This window comes from Acyrthosiphon pisum, chromosome A1, assembly GCF_005508785.2.
Source record: "Acyrthosiphon pisum isolate AL4f chromosome A1, pea_aphid_22Mar2018_4r6ur, whole genome shotgun sequence".
Classification (NCBI taxonomy): domain Eukaryota; kingdom Metazoa; phylum Arthropoda; class Insecta; order Hemiptera; family Aphididae; genus Acyrthosiphon; species Acyrthosiphon pisum.
In genome coordinates, this window is record NC_042494.1 from 56253474 (window position 1) to 56269270 (window position 15797).

At 30.9% G+C, this 15797-nt stretch overlaps 1 protein-coding gene across 1 annotated transcript; it reads right to left on the bottom strand.

Moving 5' to 3' along the window:
- Positions 1–4329: 4329 nt before the first annotated feature.
- Positions 4330–13815, bottom strand: LOC100569159 (podocan). Its single transcript, XM_003246974.4, has 2 exons — positions 13562–13815; positions 4330–7042 (listed from the first exon to the last, which is right to left on the bottom strand). The coding sequence occupies exon 2, from the start codon at positions 6929–6931 to the stop codon at positions 4985–4987; it is 1947 nt and encodes a 648-aa protein (XP_003247022.1). The 5' UTR covers positions 6932–7042; positions 13562–13815; the 3' UTR covers positions 4330–4984.
- Positions 13816–15797: the final 1982 nt, after the last annotated feature.

The window sequence follows — 15797 nt, forward strand, 5'->3', positions numbered from 1 at the left end:
GAAAATACCCGTTCAACACTTGCATTTGTTCATGGGATGCACATAAAGAATTCCACTATTTTTTTTTAAGTTTGAAAAGACTACATTTTCACCAACTGATTCTATTTTGAAAATATTCACCCAGATGGATTCTAATTTCTTATTTGTTGGTGGAGTGTAGTTCATTAAATTGTTCTTCAATAAAGTCATCTCATCAAACAATTTTGCTTCATCCAAATTGAGGTCAGGACGGCCAGGTACAATAGACTTTATTAAGGTAATACTTTTTATCATATTATCCCAATTAAAGTGTTCTTGAATATTTTTCAATGTTATGCAAGATATACCGTCAAACTGGTTTAGAGTAGGTCTCACCCATTGATCAATATATTTTTAACATGTTGAATAAAATATATTTTTGTAGTTCCTGAATTGTATTTCAGTAATTAATCCCTCATCTGTTAAGTTATCAAGAAGAGTTTTTTCTTTCGATGTGATAAAATTACCTTCTTGTCTTCCAATTAAACATTCTTTTAAGTAGTCTACTTGTATTTTAGCTTCAACCACAGATATATCATTACCTTCAATTAACCGAATCACTGATGAAAATAACTCACATTGGGCATGCCCAATGCATTTAAAAACATTGCCAATAATAACGAGATTGGATTTTCAAAAAATGTTTTGAGGACCTAAAATAGTTTTGTAATCACTATTGACAAAATCACAAAACTGTTTAAGTGTATTAACACGAACCGAATAAATATAAGTGTTGAAATATTTTGGATGTGATCATTTGTAGATCAATATTGGTAATGTATCGGATGCACTTTGAATGGCGTTGTTTAATATGTGCGCTGAACATCCGATTCCAATAATATTATTTTCAACATAACCATTTAAATGAGTGAAAAGATTATTTTTTCCTCGTCTAAGTACACCTCCAAAATTTGTATTGGTATTGTCTGCTGATAATGCAATTATTTTTTTTTCAATTTTCCATGTCTTTAACAATTCCCAAACATAGTTTGTTAATATTGTACAGCCGTTTCCCCCGGATAGATCAGTAAATTCTATTATAACAGTTTTTATACCTGTTTAGTGTAGCCAGTGTAACCACAAAACCAAAAAAAAAAATTGTTGTCATAATCAGATAATTATCATTTGATTTAGATATTATCATATTTTATCAATAATTAAAAATTTAAAATGCTAAATGATAAGAAAAAATCTAATTTTTGGAATAATTTTAAAATAAGGTACATACGGGATGGGTTGTCCAAAATACGGGACAAAAGTGTTATTTTTGAACTTTTGCCGGGACACCGGGACGCTTCATTCAATTACGGGACAATCCCGTTAAATACGGGACGTATGGGATCCCTACATTAAAGTACTAACATACTTACATAATAGTATAATTACACCTGAGCATATAAATTTTCCAAAAATTGCTGAGTACAAAAATTCGAAAATTCTCCTTTCTTCGTGTTTGTCGAATCAGCTGAGTATGATTAATGGGATAGTCCACGTCATTTAATATCTCTCCTTTATTTTCACAGAATTTATAATATATATATATATACCTATAAATATTTTATGCTTGATGCCTATTGAAAATTATTTTAAAACGTTAACTATGTTTTAACGCCCTTATCCCTTCGTCCCTTTCTGGCTCGTTCCCTTTTCCCAACCTGTACCTGACTCATTAAACACTCTACACTGTCTACCGGGTGATTTATGTATATCCCGGATTTTTATGTTTGTCCAAAATGTATTACAATATAATGACTATAAAAAAAATAAATAAAAGATATAATCATTCTTTAGTACTGTTTTTCAGGTAACTTGATTTGTTACCCACTAGATAGATGAAGATTGGATAAAAAAAAAATTATTTAAAGTGAATCTGTTTTTTAAATACTCAAAACATGGGATTCAGCATTAAACTTGTGACTATAAAATAAATATAATATAATGGATCATATCTCATAATAATGTTATAAATAAAGTCCATAAATACAAATCTGTCAACACTCATAGTCAGACATGAATGTTGAACGTTTAAAGTCTTTCCAATTAATTTAAGTTGATAATAGACTGGTAGCAATTTACAATGTTTCGTTTCTAAATAATTAATAAAAACGGTTGAAGTGATTTATAGGATTTCACATTTTTCTATTATTATCTTTATTCAAAACTTCATGGAAATGAATTCAATATTTTATGTATATAGAGAGCTATCGCTGCTTTTATAACTCGACACTTTAATCGTCCGCAAAATGACTACCGAACCATATTTAAACGATAAATCATTAGTGAAACAATTAATAACAAGTTGAATGGAATAAATATGGAATAACCGAGGAAATGAAATTGGATATCGTTAAAGTCGTTATACTGTGCGAATTCGTACGCAGAGACAGAGAACTGCGAGAAAGCAATATTGGTCATATATTATTATTCCGATCGAGATGATGGTATACCCGTGTGGACCAACAGTTGTTACTCGATATTGTCTAAGGCATCTGCGATTGATTTTTACAATGGAATGTCCACCAACCATTAGCGCTCCGAAGAAATGTCCACCCAAAAGTTTTCAGCGCGAGTTTGAAAGTTTTTTTTTGAAACAAGAGCTTTGTGATAGTATAAACATTAATTTGAATACACATAATATTTTAGTTATACCACCATATTATAATTTACATCTTCATGACGCCTTAAAAGCGAAATATGATTTTTTTATTCGTCGCCATTGTACCTATATGACATTGTATGGTGATTTAACAATGTTCTTAAATGATTTTCTCGAGATCAAATTTATCTACGAAATAGTACCGTTATACTTAACAGTTCTCTCTCAAGAATTTTTAAGAGCTTAATAAATAATATTTTTTGGGATTTTATTGAACATTATATTATATTATAAAATTCTTAACGTGTTTGGAAAGACTAGGTAGATATAAATACTAATATACCATAATATTATACTTTGCTTTATAATTGTTGTTGATTTATTTATAAGCTACCTATATTACTTAATTAAAAAATATTTAACTTCAAAATGAACCTAACATGGCCCCAATACATAATTTAATGTTATATATTTTCATATTTTCTGATTTTATTTACATTCGTAAAAAAAAATAGTCATTGTAAATTGAAAAGGTATTGAAAAATGTAAATAAACCAACTACCTACCTAGTAACTGTTCAGTTGATAATAATTCATTGCAATAGCAAACTTTGAATTTTCAATTAAATATACCTCTATTTAATATACCTTTTTTTAAATTATTGTATTATTTACACAAATATAAACAGGGTTAAAAGTTTTTGTTTTAACAAATTAAAATTGTTTACAAATTGTTAAAGTACATATTGAGAATGAAATTAAATATTTGATTTGAAAGTAATTAATCAAAATCTGTAATAAACGAATCTATCATGGGCTACGAATGAAGTGGTTCACATTGGTGTACAAGACTTTTAATATAGCTTATTGTTTTAATAGTAAAACATTGTCTGAATTAACAAAACAATACTTTTAACTAGTTTATTTTTAAACAAAAATAAATTAATGCAACGATATAGAGAAGTCGAAACTTTTTCAAATAACTATAGCAAAACGCTATAGTACAATTTTCAACAAATAATTATGTATAATTAAATATCTTTATGGTTTTTGAAATGTATAACACTCTTAACAACGTTATTTTTTCAATTAAAATACCTCATGATTAATAATTTCTGTTCGACGGGCGACGGAGAAAAATGTTTTGTGATGTCTGAGATAAAAAAAAAAAATAAAGAAAGAAAAAAAGAAATGGGTTTTCTATCTGCGGCTAAAGCTAAACCCGAAAATTTCGCTGTCTACGTGACCTGGATAAGATGTTGCATTGTGCTGGCTTGCGTATTATTGTAGTACATGTATTATGTATATACGTAAATATATATATTTTTTTCGTATTTTATATTATATATATATATATATATATAAATATAAATTTGGTTCTCCTTCCTTCGGAGAAAGAACGGCAGGAGACATGAAATAATCAGACTCTGGAAAAGTTCCATAAATCAACGCCAACTGGGCCCCGGTAGTTGTCATCAATTACTCAACATAGAGGAAACAGCACTGTAACACTTTTTTATCATTAACAGTAAAGCGAAAAAATACGCGTAGCTGAAATACACACAAATATATATATATATATATATATACTATATATAACAGAATATCGATGGACGATTACCCGTCGCTGCGCTCTCTTGTTGCTTCTTTTAGAGTCGATAATTACTATAATATGGGAACGAAATAATATAGAAAATTAAAATAATAACAATAATATTTTCCACGTTTAATCTACTTAAATTCATATTTACACGTCAGGTCTATAATTATAATTAATAATAATGTAGTCATACAAAATGTCAGTTACAATAATACATCATAAAATTATAATTAAAATAATGTAGTTTAGTAGTAATCAAATACATTCAAACAGAAGTATGTATTGGACTTAGCAGCGTAGCATTCGATATACGATTTTTTATTAATATGATTTAAAATTATGAACAACGTAAATATTATTATTCACAATTACAGAAAATGACACTAAAGGTATATCAGTTTAATATTACATTTTTTTTTTTTACAACGTTTCACAACAACCTATATGATTACACAGCAACATAAATCAATACAAGATACAAATACAATTATTATATTGTTGACATTTTATAAAATGATATTCAATCAATAGGACGTATGTATTAAACATATTATAACGTACATTTAAATTATTATTATCATTTATAGCAATAGCAATATTGCGTTTTATTAGTGTTATAGTTAATGAATTAATGACTAATTTTTAAATAATACATTTTTGCTACGCTGCGCCATTTCGGCTTTGGTCTCAAACTTTAAAAACATAAAAAAAAAAAAATTATAATACAAGTTTAAATTTAGACTTATAAACAGTTTATTCTTCAGACTTATTTCACCACCTTTCTACGTGGTTTAAACTTTCCAGGCTCTTAATTTCGATACTTTGGTAATCCACGTCCGCTGTATTTTGCCTCCAATGTAAACTCTTTAGTGCATCACCCCTCATTCCAACCCAGACAGTGCCACACGCTAAAAGTATTAACAACAATACAATACACACAAAAACTATCATACCTGGATGAGTCGTTTTTGCTGCAACGTGCACATTCTTCGGATCGTCTTTCGCTCTTAGCCGTGCAAATACTGCTGTCTGTTCTGTTGTAGTCGTAGTGACTCGATATGTCGGAGTCGTAGTAATCGTGGCACAGTAATCTGCATCAAACACCTGTTGAACACTGCCATTATCTCGTCTACATTGCACACCCTCCACACTGGACTTGAGTTTTTGCGGCCGGTAGTTCCTGAGTCTCAGTTCAGTTTTACTCAACTTGGAATGTTGATCGTCGGGTGCGTGGATCTCACACAGCCAGTCTCTGAGCCACGATTCGACGCACTTGAGTTCGTTCAATATCAATGTTTTCATTTTGGGCATATGATAAGATAAACGGTTGGGAAGTGAAATCACATCGCATTCCGTTAAGTCTAAATATTCAAGTTGAAACAAAGATGACAGTACAGCACTGTCGTTTAACAGGATTGCAGCAAGGTGTTTGCTGTACGCCAGTTGGATTCGGTTCAAGTAACGTGTATCAGTAAATGGGAACGTTGGTGTTTCTGGTGCCGTTAACCCCTCCAGCTTCAAGACTTTTAATCTTACTGGACCTGTTAACATTTCTCTAGTAATCATTTTAATTGGATTTTCGGATAAATCTAAAACATCAAGAAATAATAACGACGCAAATGTAAGTTCCTGTATGTGCCTGATATTATTTTTCCGAACATTTAATTGTTTCAGTCGTTTACAACCCTCAAAGTCTTCGACACTCAAGTTCTGTATTCTATTACCTTCTAGATTCAATTTTTCTAAACTTCCTGGGAGACTTTTGGGTACCGTTTCCAATAAGTTATTACTCAAGTCCAGTACGATCAGTAAATCGAGCCGACCGAATGCGTCGTCTTCGACCATGGTAATGCGATTAGCACTAATGTTAAGCAAATGGAGAAGGGGAAAACCATCTAGGTCACCGCTATTCACTGCTTTTATCGCATTACCGCTCAATATGAGTGAGCCTAACAGCGGAGCTGGCGTGACTGGAACTTCTGTAAGATTAGTATGCGAAGCATCCAATGCTTGAAGTCTTGGACCGGAACCCAAAACAACAGGTGCTAATTCTGCATTTTTGGCAATGTTCAATTCAACTAGATTCTCAAAGGGCTGAAATACTGTAGTATGATCGAGATCATAGTTTTCGGAAACGTCGAGATATCGTAATGTAGTACTTGGTAACGTTTTTTCTGATATCCTCGTTAACGCGTTACCTCGTAAGTCTAACCATTGCAGATCCGGCATTCCAACAAACGTATTATTTTCAATCCACAAGATAAAATTATTTCCAAGATCCAAAACTTCCAGAGAAGACGCATTTACCATGTCGGTTTTATTCAACGACTTAATGTAATTCCAACTCAACGTTAGATTTCTAATGTCTGAACACATTGAGAAATTGTGTACCTTATTGAACGATAGTATCATGGAATCAACTCTTACCATATTACTAATGGCAACGTGGCAAGGATTTAGGATGTTATTTCTGGACAAGTCAACTGTTGGTACCGTCATGTTTTTATCACTAGCGATATAAATCCCGTTCAAATTATTTTGCGATATATCCAGTTTGGTCATACCGTTAGTGTGAGTTAAGTCGACTTTGTACGGTATGGCGTCACAGTAAACATCGCGTGAGCCGTTTGTAGGTAACTCCAAAACGCATTCTTTTTGGACTTCTGCAACGACGACTGACAGCAAAGAAACTACGATAGCGTTTATAATCACTACCATTGTTCGTCCGCACTCACGACTTCACAGCCGCCATGCTAAGTATTTTAATTTTCTTTGATATTCCTATACCGCAGAATCAACCTTTGATCGAATTTTTCTCATTCTATACACCTGTAAATATAAAATAAATACTTTTAATTAATGAAAAACGCCGTTTTATAAATATTACATGTATATAAATTACAATAACTGTCATGTACGATATCGAATTTAATAAATAAATATATGCATTATACATATATTATATTAATATACGTTTATTACGTTAGCTGTGTATTTATTATGCCAAACATATTATAATATACAATAAGTATGATTATGACAGATTTCTGTTTTTATTTTTCAAAATAATTTTTCCCCTTCAATATCCTCTAACGTAATTTTCGCTCTCAGTATGGGGTTGGTCTGATTTGACCCTTTTGTTTTCGGCGGTTATATTACCAGCTCATATAGTATATAAAATTTATACAAAATATATATATACATACTTGTATTTATTATGGCTATAACAATGGTCAAAATAATAAACCCACATCACAACATGAATTTCATTTAATTTTTATTTAAACGAAATCCTACGTAAGCTCGGGCGAAATCATTGAAACCTAGCGGTTTCTTCTATTGTTCTGTGTCCACGTCATCATCATCATAATAATAAAGAGTTCCATATATCGCAACAAAACATACAGTGAACCTAACTTTTATACCGGATGTATAACAATGCGTAATTATTCATTTTTATCACTGGGCTTCACATTATACTTTAGCAACCCTTAGAAACTATATAGTTGGTAATTTTGGTTAAGGGTAAGATTGTCAGCTTTTAATTTTAGAAAGTATACAATTATCCTTATAATATTATATATACAATGCGGAGGTGTACGTCAGCGGGAGTGGCAATACTTTATGCATGCATTTTTTATTAACTTTAAGCTTCAGCCAACCCTAATTTTATCGTTATAATAATATTTTGGTAAATATTTAAACCACGTTCGTTAAATATTATTAATAATAATTACAAAATAGAGTTAAAATATTATAGTGCAGTTTTAATAATAAATATACAGGTGCTATATTTAATTTGAATTAAAACATTTAACAAAACCCAACTAAGATAATATTACTATCGTGGTTACATTTTTTTTTGTAAGCTCGTACTATCTGCAAAGGATCGATCATGTGTTGTAGGTGTGTTATAATATTATAGCTACGTTTTTAAACCACGGCATTTTCTGTTCTTTTAAAAACTGTCTACGCTTAATTTAGTCTCGATTACGATCGCATTACGTTAATTGAATTATAATGTTATCGTCGTGTATACAGTATGTGTCACGGCGTTTAGACGCAGGTTCCAAACACCCACCACCCCCCCCCTCCTATTACTCGAAGTCAGCGTATTAATATTCACGACATAATATTATTATATTATCACGGCGACCATGATGTGGCAAGGAACAGCGGCGTCGGGTTGCACGAATGACGGATTGCCGGGGCAACTTTTCTTTTGCGTTTGAAAAGTTTTTGCATAACCGTCGCTCGAGGGGTGCCTAAGGTGACTGATGCGCGTGTTTTGGTGAAAATGTAAATATTCAAAGTTTCGGTTGGCTTTAAGTTACCGAAATACTTAAGTCCCGTCTTCCTGTCAACCCGGCCTTCTGAAAACGCATAGGTACATACACTACACATACTCGGTATGTAAACTCGCACATAATCTAGTAATTTATGAATGGAGAAAGACTGAAAATGGCATGTCACACGGCCCACGTACGCGTGTCGACGAATACGTATAATAGAGCTAATTAAAACGATGAATGATCGTTAACACGGTGCACATCATAATATTGTACAGGTACCTGCACATAATATGCATTTTGATTGGTTAACTTACGACGTATAATATAATATAATATATATTTTTATCGGAAACAAGCATAAAAATATTATTGAGTAGAAATCAACCGTTTATAAAATTAATTCACCCAATAAAAATTAATCAGACTATTATATTCTTATGTATTTCGTATAATATGTGCATTGTGCATTAAGTATAAAATTATTATAATACGCGCAATGCATATATGTACAATGTACTGCTCCTTCATAAACAGAACATTGAAAAACGTGTACGTAATTTCATAATAAATTCAGTCTATTGTGGGTACCTGTACATTAAATAATGCATTCAACACATGAATACATACTTACTCGTTTAACACTTAAATAATTTCCTTTCTTTTGTGCATATATAGTAAAATCTCGTTAAATCTGACTCGCGCTAAGTACCTAAACGTAACGTTTCACTGTAGTTGGGGGCCAACGACAATTTTGATGAAATGGCTATATTTCAAAAGAACACTATATTAAACTGCAACAATAATGTAATGACCAATGTATTTTATTTTATTTAAAAATTTATTGCATAATATTTTAATGTTTTTTAGTTTACAGACATCATTATTTTGAATTTGACAAACAAAAATTCAGCGACGTAAAATATTAGCCTGAAAGTTTTCTTGTTTATTATACCTACGCACTATATACGTAGTACAAACCTATAATAATAACAACCAATCAATCAATCTTACTACCACAAGTCATAATGAAATAAATACGTCAGTCTTATTATTGTCTGTCACTGGGTGTTATTTTAATTTTTATAACCATAATTTTCATTTGTATAGCTTACGTTTGATAAATGAAGTATATTTATTGATCGCTGCAGGGTTGTATGACAGCGTAAACACAAACCCTGTTCACAACAATACACGGCCCATTGTTTTTACAGTAGGTGCGGTAAATTAATATTTTTTAAAAATGTAATTGTATTAAAAATATAAACGTCGATATTTTAACGCTGGAACTTGAAAAGGACCGTTCATAAAACTGTTTATTTTTAGTGAGTTGAACGACACTCAATTGAGTTTTATAGTATTATTATCTACATCTTTTTAATTCTTTTCAGTCTTTTTACCCTCTTCAGCGATACTTAAGTCCATATAATATATGGCATAGATGTATATGCATATAAAAATGCGATTAAACCAGAATTCAATTTCGCGCCCGTCGGATGCAGACACGCTTCCAATACATTTTTATCCCATCGGTAACGCCACGCGAGTATATTATATTCCCGTGCGTCAAGCTTAGTTTATAAGCCCTCGGATCGAGAGAGTTAGTACAAGAGAATGGGATGAAAATCAAGTAGGGGGAAATAAAGAACAATTTCCCACCTAGAATTGAGAAATGAATTTCGTATGCAAACTGGGTAAAGGCGAATAGGAAGCGCGACTTGGTTCCGGAATCGGGAAGGCTCTTGTTTGGAAGAGACACGGCGGGGGGAGAACGCATCTAGACCAAGACAAATAAAAAGGAGAGAAAAAGTCGTGTCCCTCTCATGGGAATGCAAAGCTTTGTTGTGCAAAGGAGAAAAAATATACAAGGCGAAGGTATTACAAATCTGGTTATAAAGTTGGCCGAGCACGAAAATAATCCAATCAAGCATAAGTCTGATTTTACGAGCGGACTGTACATAATAATACATCATTCAAAAACAACAAAAACCGTTTTAATAACATTTATTATTTTATACGATATAGTAACTCTAAATTAATTTCTCGATATAAATTTGAAATTATTTTTTATTTTTCATTCTCGATGACAAAAATAACTTTACTTCGCCGAGTAATATTCTTATTGAATCACTTTCAAACGATCACATTTTATTTCACGCTTTCCGTAAAGATATTATTATATATACGTTTTCGTCGTAGTATATATTATATTATGTGATATATATACGTATATTACGATGAAAATATTTATGACGTACGATATGCGTGTATTCATAATATACATATTTACTTACGCATTATTACCATACGGTATTATGTTATTATATTTTGTAAGAAGCTGTGATAGAGAGAGAGATACTATTATAATATTATGGTTTCGGGAGCAAAATAACGTCGGCCGATGCTAATTTTTAGTCGCGATTTATTACCGCAAGGAAGTTTTGTCTTAATTGGTTTTTACTGCTCCACAAAATGTTCACTCGACCAAAAAGTTACACCACTCGTTCAGCGACCATGGTCCCTCAGTAATTATTCAAACGATGAAAATATGAATAACTTTATTATCAAAATTCACTCACGCTAAAAGTTTTCCACAGTTATTTCAACAATGTTTCCCGATGTTTTCGGCAAACAGTTATGTATACACGGTGTACAGTCGGTGTTAGTGGCCGTTTTTAGGTGGCTCACAAATGTACGATGTCCGAGTAAAAACATACCAAGCAAATACCTAATAAAACACGCGATTTATTATATTTTAATTTTATATATTCAAAATACTCGAATTGGGCTGTAGTAGGGGTTGATAATTAAAATTCCGGTTAGATAATCTTAGGCTTCTAGATTTGGTTTCAAAACCATTCACCATTTGCTACAATTGATGATTTGGGTCGAAGGAGGCCACATTACCACATTCATTGTGCCACTATTCGCGTCTCTGTCGTTTATTTATAGCGGCCAAAGATACTTTGGATTAACATTGGAAAGATCTAACAGCCGTTGTACCATTGCCTCTAGATATTTACGGTCGTCGTGCACTATCAAGCGTTTCAATGTTATATAACAAAATGTAAAATATATCTAATATCTATTAAAAACCTCAAAGTCGATTCGTTTCCAAGACGACTTTCGAATTGTTGTGTCTTCTGAAGTTAATTATTTACAACTACCTGCGGATATTGAATTAAATGTATAAAAAACAAAATTAAGTATAGTGCTAGCACACCTATAGTAGATTTAATTCATTGAATAATATTCATAAAATAATTGTATTTTATTATTAAGTACCTATGTCATGATAGAAGTGTATTAATAATTAATATATCATATTATAAGTTATAAATTATTAAAAGTTATACATTTAGTACTAAAAATAAATCGTTAACTTATTAAATATTTATCTGAAATATTTTGTATTGCCCATTAACAACTTAAACTTAAATTAAATAAACTTAAATTTTTAATAACTGTTGTTTATTTATATAATTCTGTATTATTATTGTATATTGTGTTGTAAGTATACATTTATTTGTCCTACACATCAATAATTTATTTAAAATCAATTATTCTCAATATAAGAAATAATTTATAATAAATTGGTATGTAAAAATAAAACTACTGTTCAATAACAATTTTAGTGATACCTATAAACTATAAAAATCATTTTCTGTGTAACATTTTTTTACAGAAACTAGAGTAACTAAACTAATAAACTGCTCCAATATGTAGTTACTTTTATTAAGTAAATGATAAATACAATTTTTAAATTTTATTCAATAATTTAAATTTTTTTAAAATTTTTTTTATATTTATTTTTATACTATTTGTAACAAAATGTTAAATATGGATGATTCATATTATATACAATATAATATAATATACACCATAATAATATTATTAATTATTTTTACTATTATGGGTACGTTTTGAATATAAATTATATAGTGAATTAATCATTTAATAGTACCTATTAAATTTACTTATGACTAGATCAGTTATATAGTTAAACAATTTTCACGATGAAAAAAAATTATTCATTGATTAGTATTAAATCACATATTAATTTAGTATTATTAAATTAATTCTTTTATTATACTAAAATATGATTTAAAAAAAACGTTGAAAATTATTAAAACATATTAACAAAATAACAATTTTATGTTTAACGTACAATATTTATGTACGTACATGGTGCCAAGTATATATTCGGTATCATGATATTATGATTATGTATTATTATGTCTAAAATGTATTCAACATTTAAATTCAACTTGTTCAACTACGTACGTTATCCAGATCGTAAAATGTATAACCAATGATACCAGTGAATAGCTATACTATTGTATTATTATTATATATGTGTTTACTAAAGTTCTCCTACTTTGAGTTATATACTATATATACATGAGTATATTACTATCGTAAGTGGTAGAAATAACTTCAAGAGGTTTTTCGAAAATAGTAAGCAATAATTACCATTAATATTATGATAAGCGATTATATTTTTTTTATGTATCAGACACCATCATACAAACAATGGCGGATCCAGGGTTTAATTTTAGGGGGGCTCCTAAAAAAATTATTTCTAAGCCATAAATTCAATATACCATAATATTATAATGTTCTAGTTGACGTTCCTAAAAATATAAAAGAAATGGTTATTAATTTTACCAAGGTTGGATTTGGAGTCGTTTATGTTAATTAGATACTTATAATAATTATAATCTGTTGAAGAGGTCTGGGAGGGCGTAGGCCCCTGCCCCCCCTAGATCCGCAAATGCATACAATATCACTTGTTTTTATTTTATTACCGGGAAAATTTTACGCTTAGACACGTAAGATTGACTCTCCTGCATCTTTAACTATAAATAGTATTATGACTAAGTAATAAATACATAAAACAACCTATGACTATAGGTATACAACACATCACACATAGGTAGGTGCATTGCGTTTAAAACAGTACCGGATTTTAAGACGTCGAATTCTTATGTGGATTCGTGACACGATCGCGTACCGCGTCGGCAGAACTATTCTATTATTATTATGATAAAGTTCTCACCTTTTCGCGTGTGTGACATCAATAATAACGGAGCGCCGAAAAGTGTCCGATGACCGTTGACGCTTTTCTCGAGGCGGCATGCTCCGCTCGTGACCCTATTTATCTCGGCGTCCACCGCGGTCGGTCGTCTGCTGCGACAAACGTCGGCGGGCAAGGAGGAAAACGCGTCGACTGTGCTCGGGGGTAGTTCGCACGAGAACGTGGTCCGGAGTCGACTGATCCGACGTAATGTCCTACGGGCACAGAGTTCGTCCCCGGCACGGCATACCGTGGTATAATATGTATGTGTGTGTGAACGCGGTCCCGTCGGCTGCCACTGGGCGCGCAGCGTAACCGTTCGTCGGTTTACCCTGCAGGCTGCAGCGGCGGCGGCGGCGGTGATGGTTCCCCTAAGTATATATTATGTGCGTGTGTAGGTGTGTGTGTGTGTGTGGTAGATTTTGTATAATTGCCTGTGGCAACAATCGGATGATTACTGTCGAAATAAGAAACGTTTTAAAATAGTATATTACGTACTTTTATGTATTTTATATAATATTATATATTATAATAGGTGCGTACACTGAAATTACCCCCCACGTTTGGGATTTGTGTAACCTGCAACTGCTATTATATATTATAATTTACATTACCTATACGGCGTGGTTCGAACAACTCAATATAATCATTTTTATGATATTTAATGATTATTTATTTTTGAAATATAATACCGTGCTTCAAATCAGTGGTGGGGTGACAATAGGGTTCTATGAGACTCGGGTCTCATGGCGAAAGTTAGTCTAAAGTTAACTTATTATTTTTTATTTCAGAAAAGTATACATTTTCTATAAAAATATCTGAACCGAGTATACTCTATCTATCCCACTTTATCATAAATTCATAACATATAAACTATGTGTTGAAAGTTTAGTAGGTACTTAAAAATATTATCAAAAAACTTTGGGGGTGGGTGGACCCTAAAATTGTTTTTGTCACAAGAATGAAAAATGTTCACGCCGCCACTGCTTTAAATTAGTAATCTGCAGCTCTATGATGTGAAATCAAAATTATTATATTATAATATACCTAGTCCATCGCTTCGACAAAATTAGAAACTTAAAAAGTAACTATAATAAGTGATAAAAATTTATTTATTTTGAAAATGTTTATTGTTGTCATAAATATTAATTTAATTGTTTAGAACTTTTTTCTAAAATGACATAAATTTATCGAAAATATATTATTACCTATTGTAGGTTGGGTAATACATTATTTTCAAGATCTCGATTTAACTTGTACCTACTACCTATTTATTGTTTAATGATTTAAAACTAAACTCGGTTTGTTGGTAGTTGGCCCATATTATTATATAATATTATGAATTAATGCTGGAAATATGTAAGCACAACATTTTCTAAAACAATACACAATAGAATACGCAGGCACTCAATAAATTTAATTAAAATCAATCACTCCACGGCCACGCAATATCAACAGTATAAAATACATAATATTTAATATCCAAAGTGGAAACTAACGTTCCGGGTGCGTTGAAATTCACATTTAATGCATTAAAATATACGTATAAATATTATGCATATTATGTGGATATACCTAACTACTTTTTTTTTAAATATTATTATTATTATTATTATTATTATTATGACAATATGACGTGTGCTCCGCAAAATTAAATATCCCAACACGCCCAGTATATAAATATTATTTTTTTATTCGCACCCTTCTTGATTTCTACCGCTTTAAAATAATATAATAATATATATACGCATATAATATAATATAATATAGATATACTCATATATATATATATATATATATATATATATATATATATATGTATAGGTGTATAGTAATATACAATATAGGTACGTATACATGTCCCACAAACAATATTACGCTTGATAATGGAATCTCCGTGTACGCACCAATCACGATGATGGTTGACGGTGGAAGAGGTATATATACGTACATTTGTGTGTTTAATATTATATTTCATCACTGAATCGTTAACGATATATATGCGTATTTGTGTGTGTGTGTGTGTGTGTGTGTGAACGCAAGATAAATAAATACGATTATAATATGTACAACCGATTAAACTTATGGAAAACGAAAAACGTTCTTTTTCCCCTGATAACCTGAAAGATATCGAAATAATAATAATGCTTATAGCATAATATAATAATAATAATAATATGTATAATGTATGACGTATACCTACTACCTATATAATATG

What these genes read in the sequence shown, in the direction of transcription:
- LOC100569159 (XM_003246974.4), bottom strand. Translation starts at nt 6,931, where the DNA reads ATGGTAGTGATTATAAACGCTATCGTAGTTTCTTTGCTGTCAGTCGTC.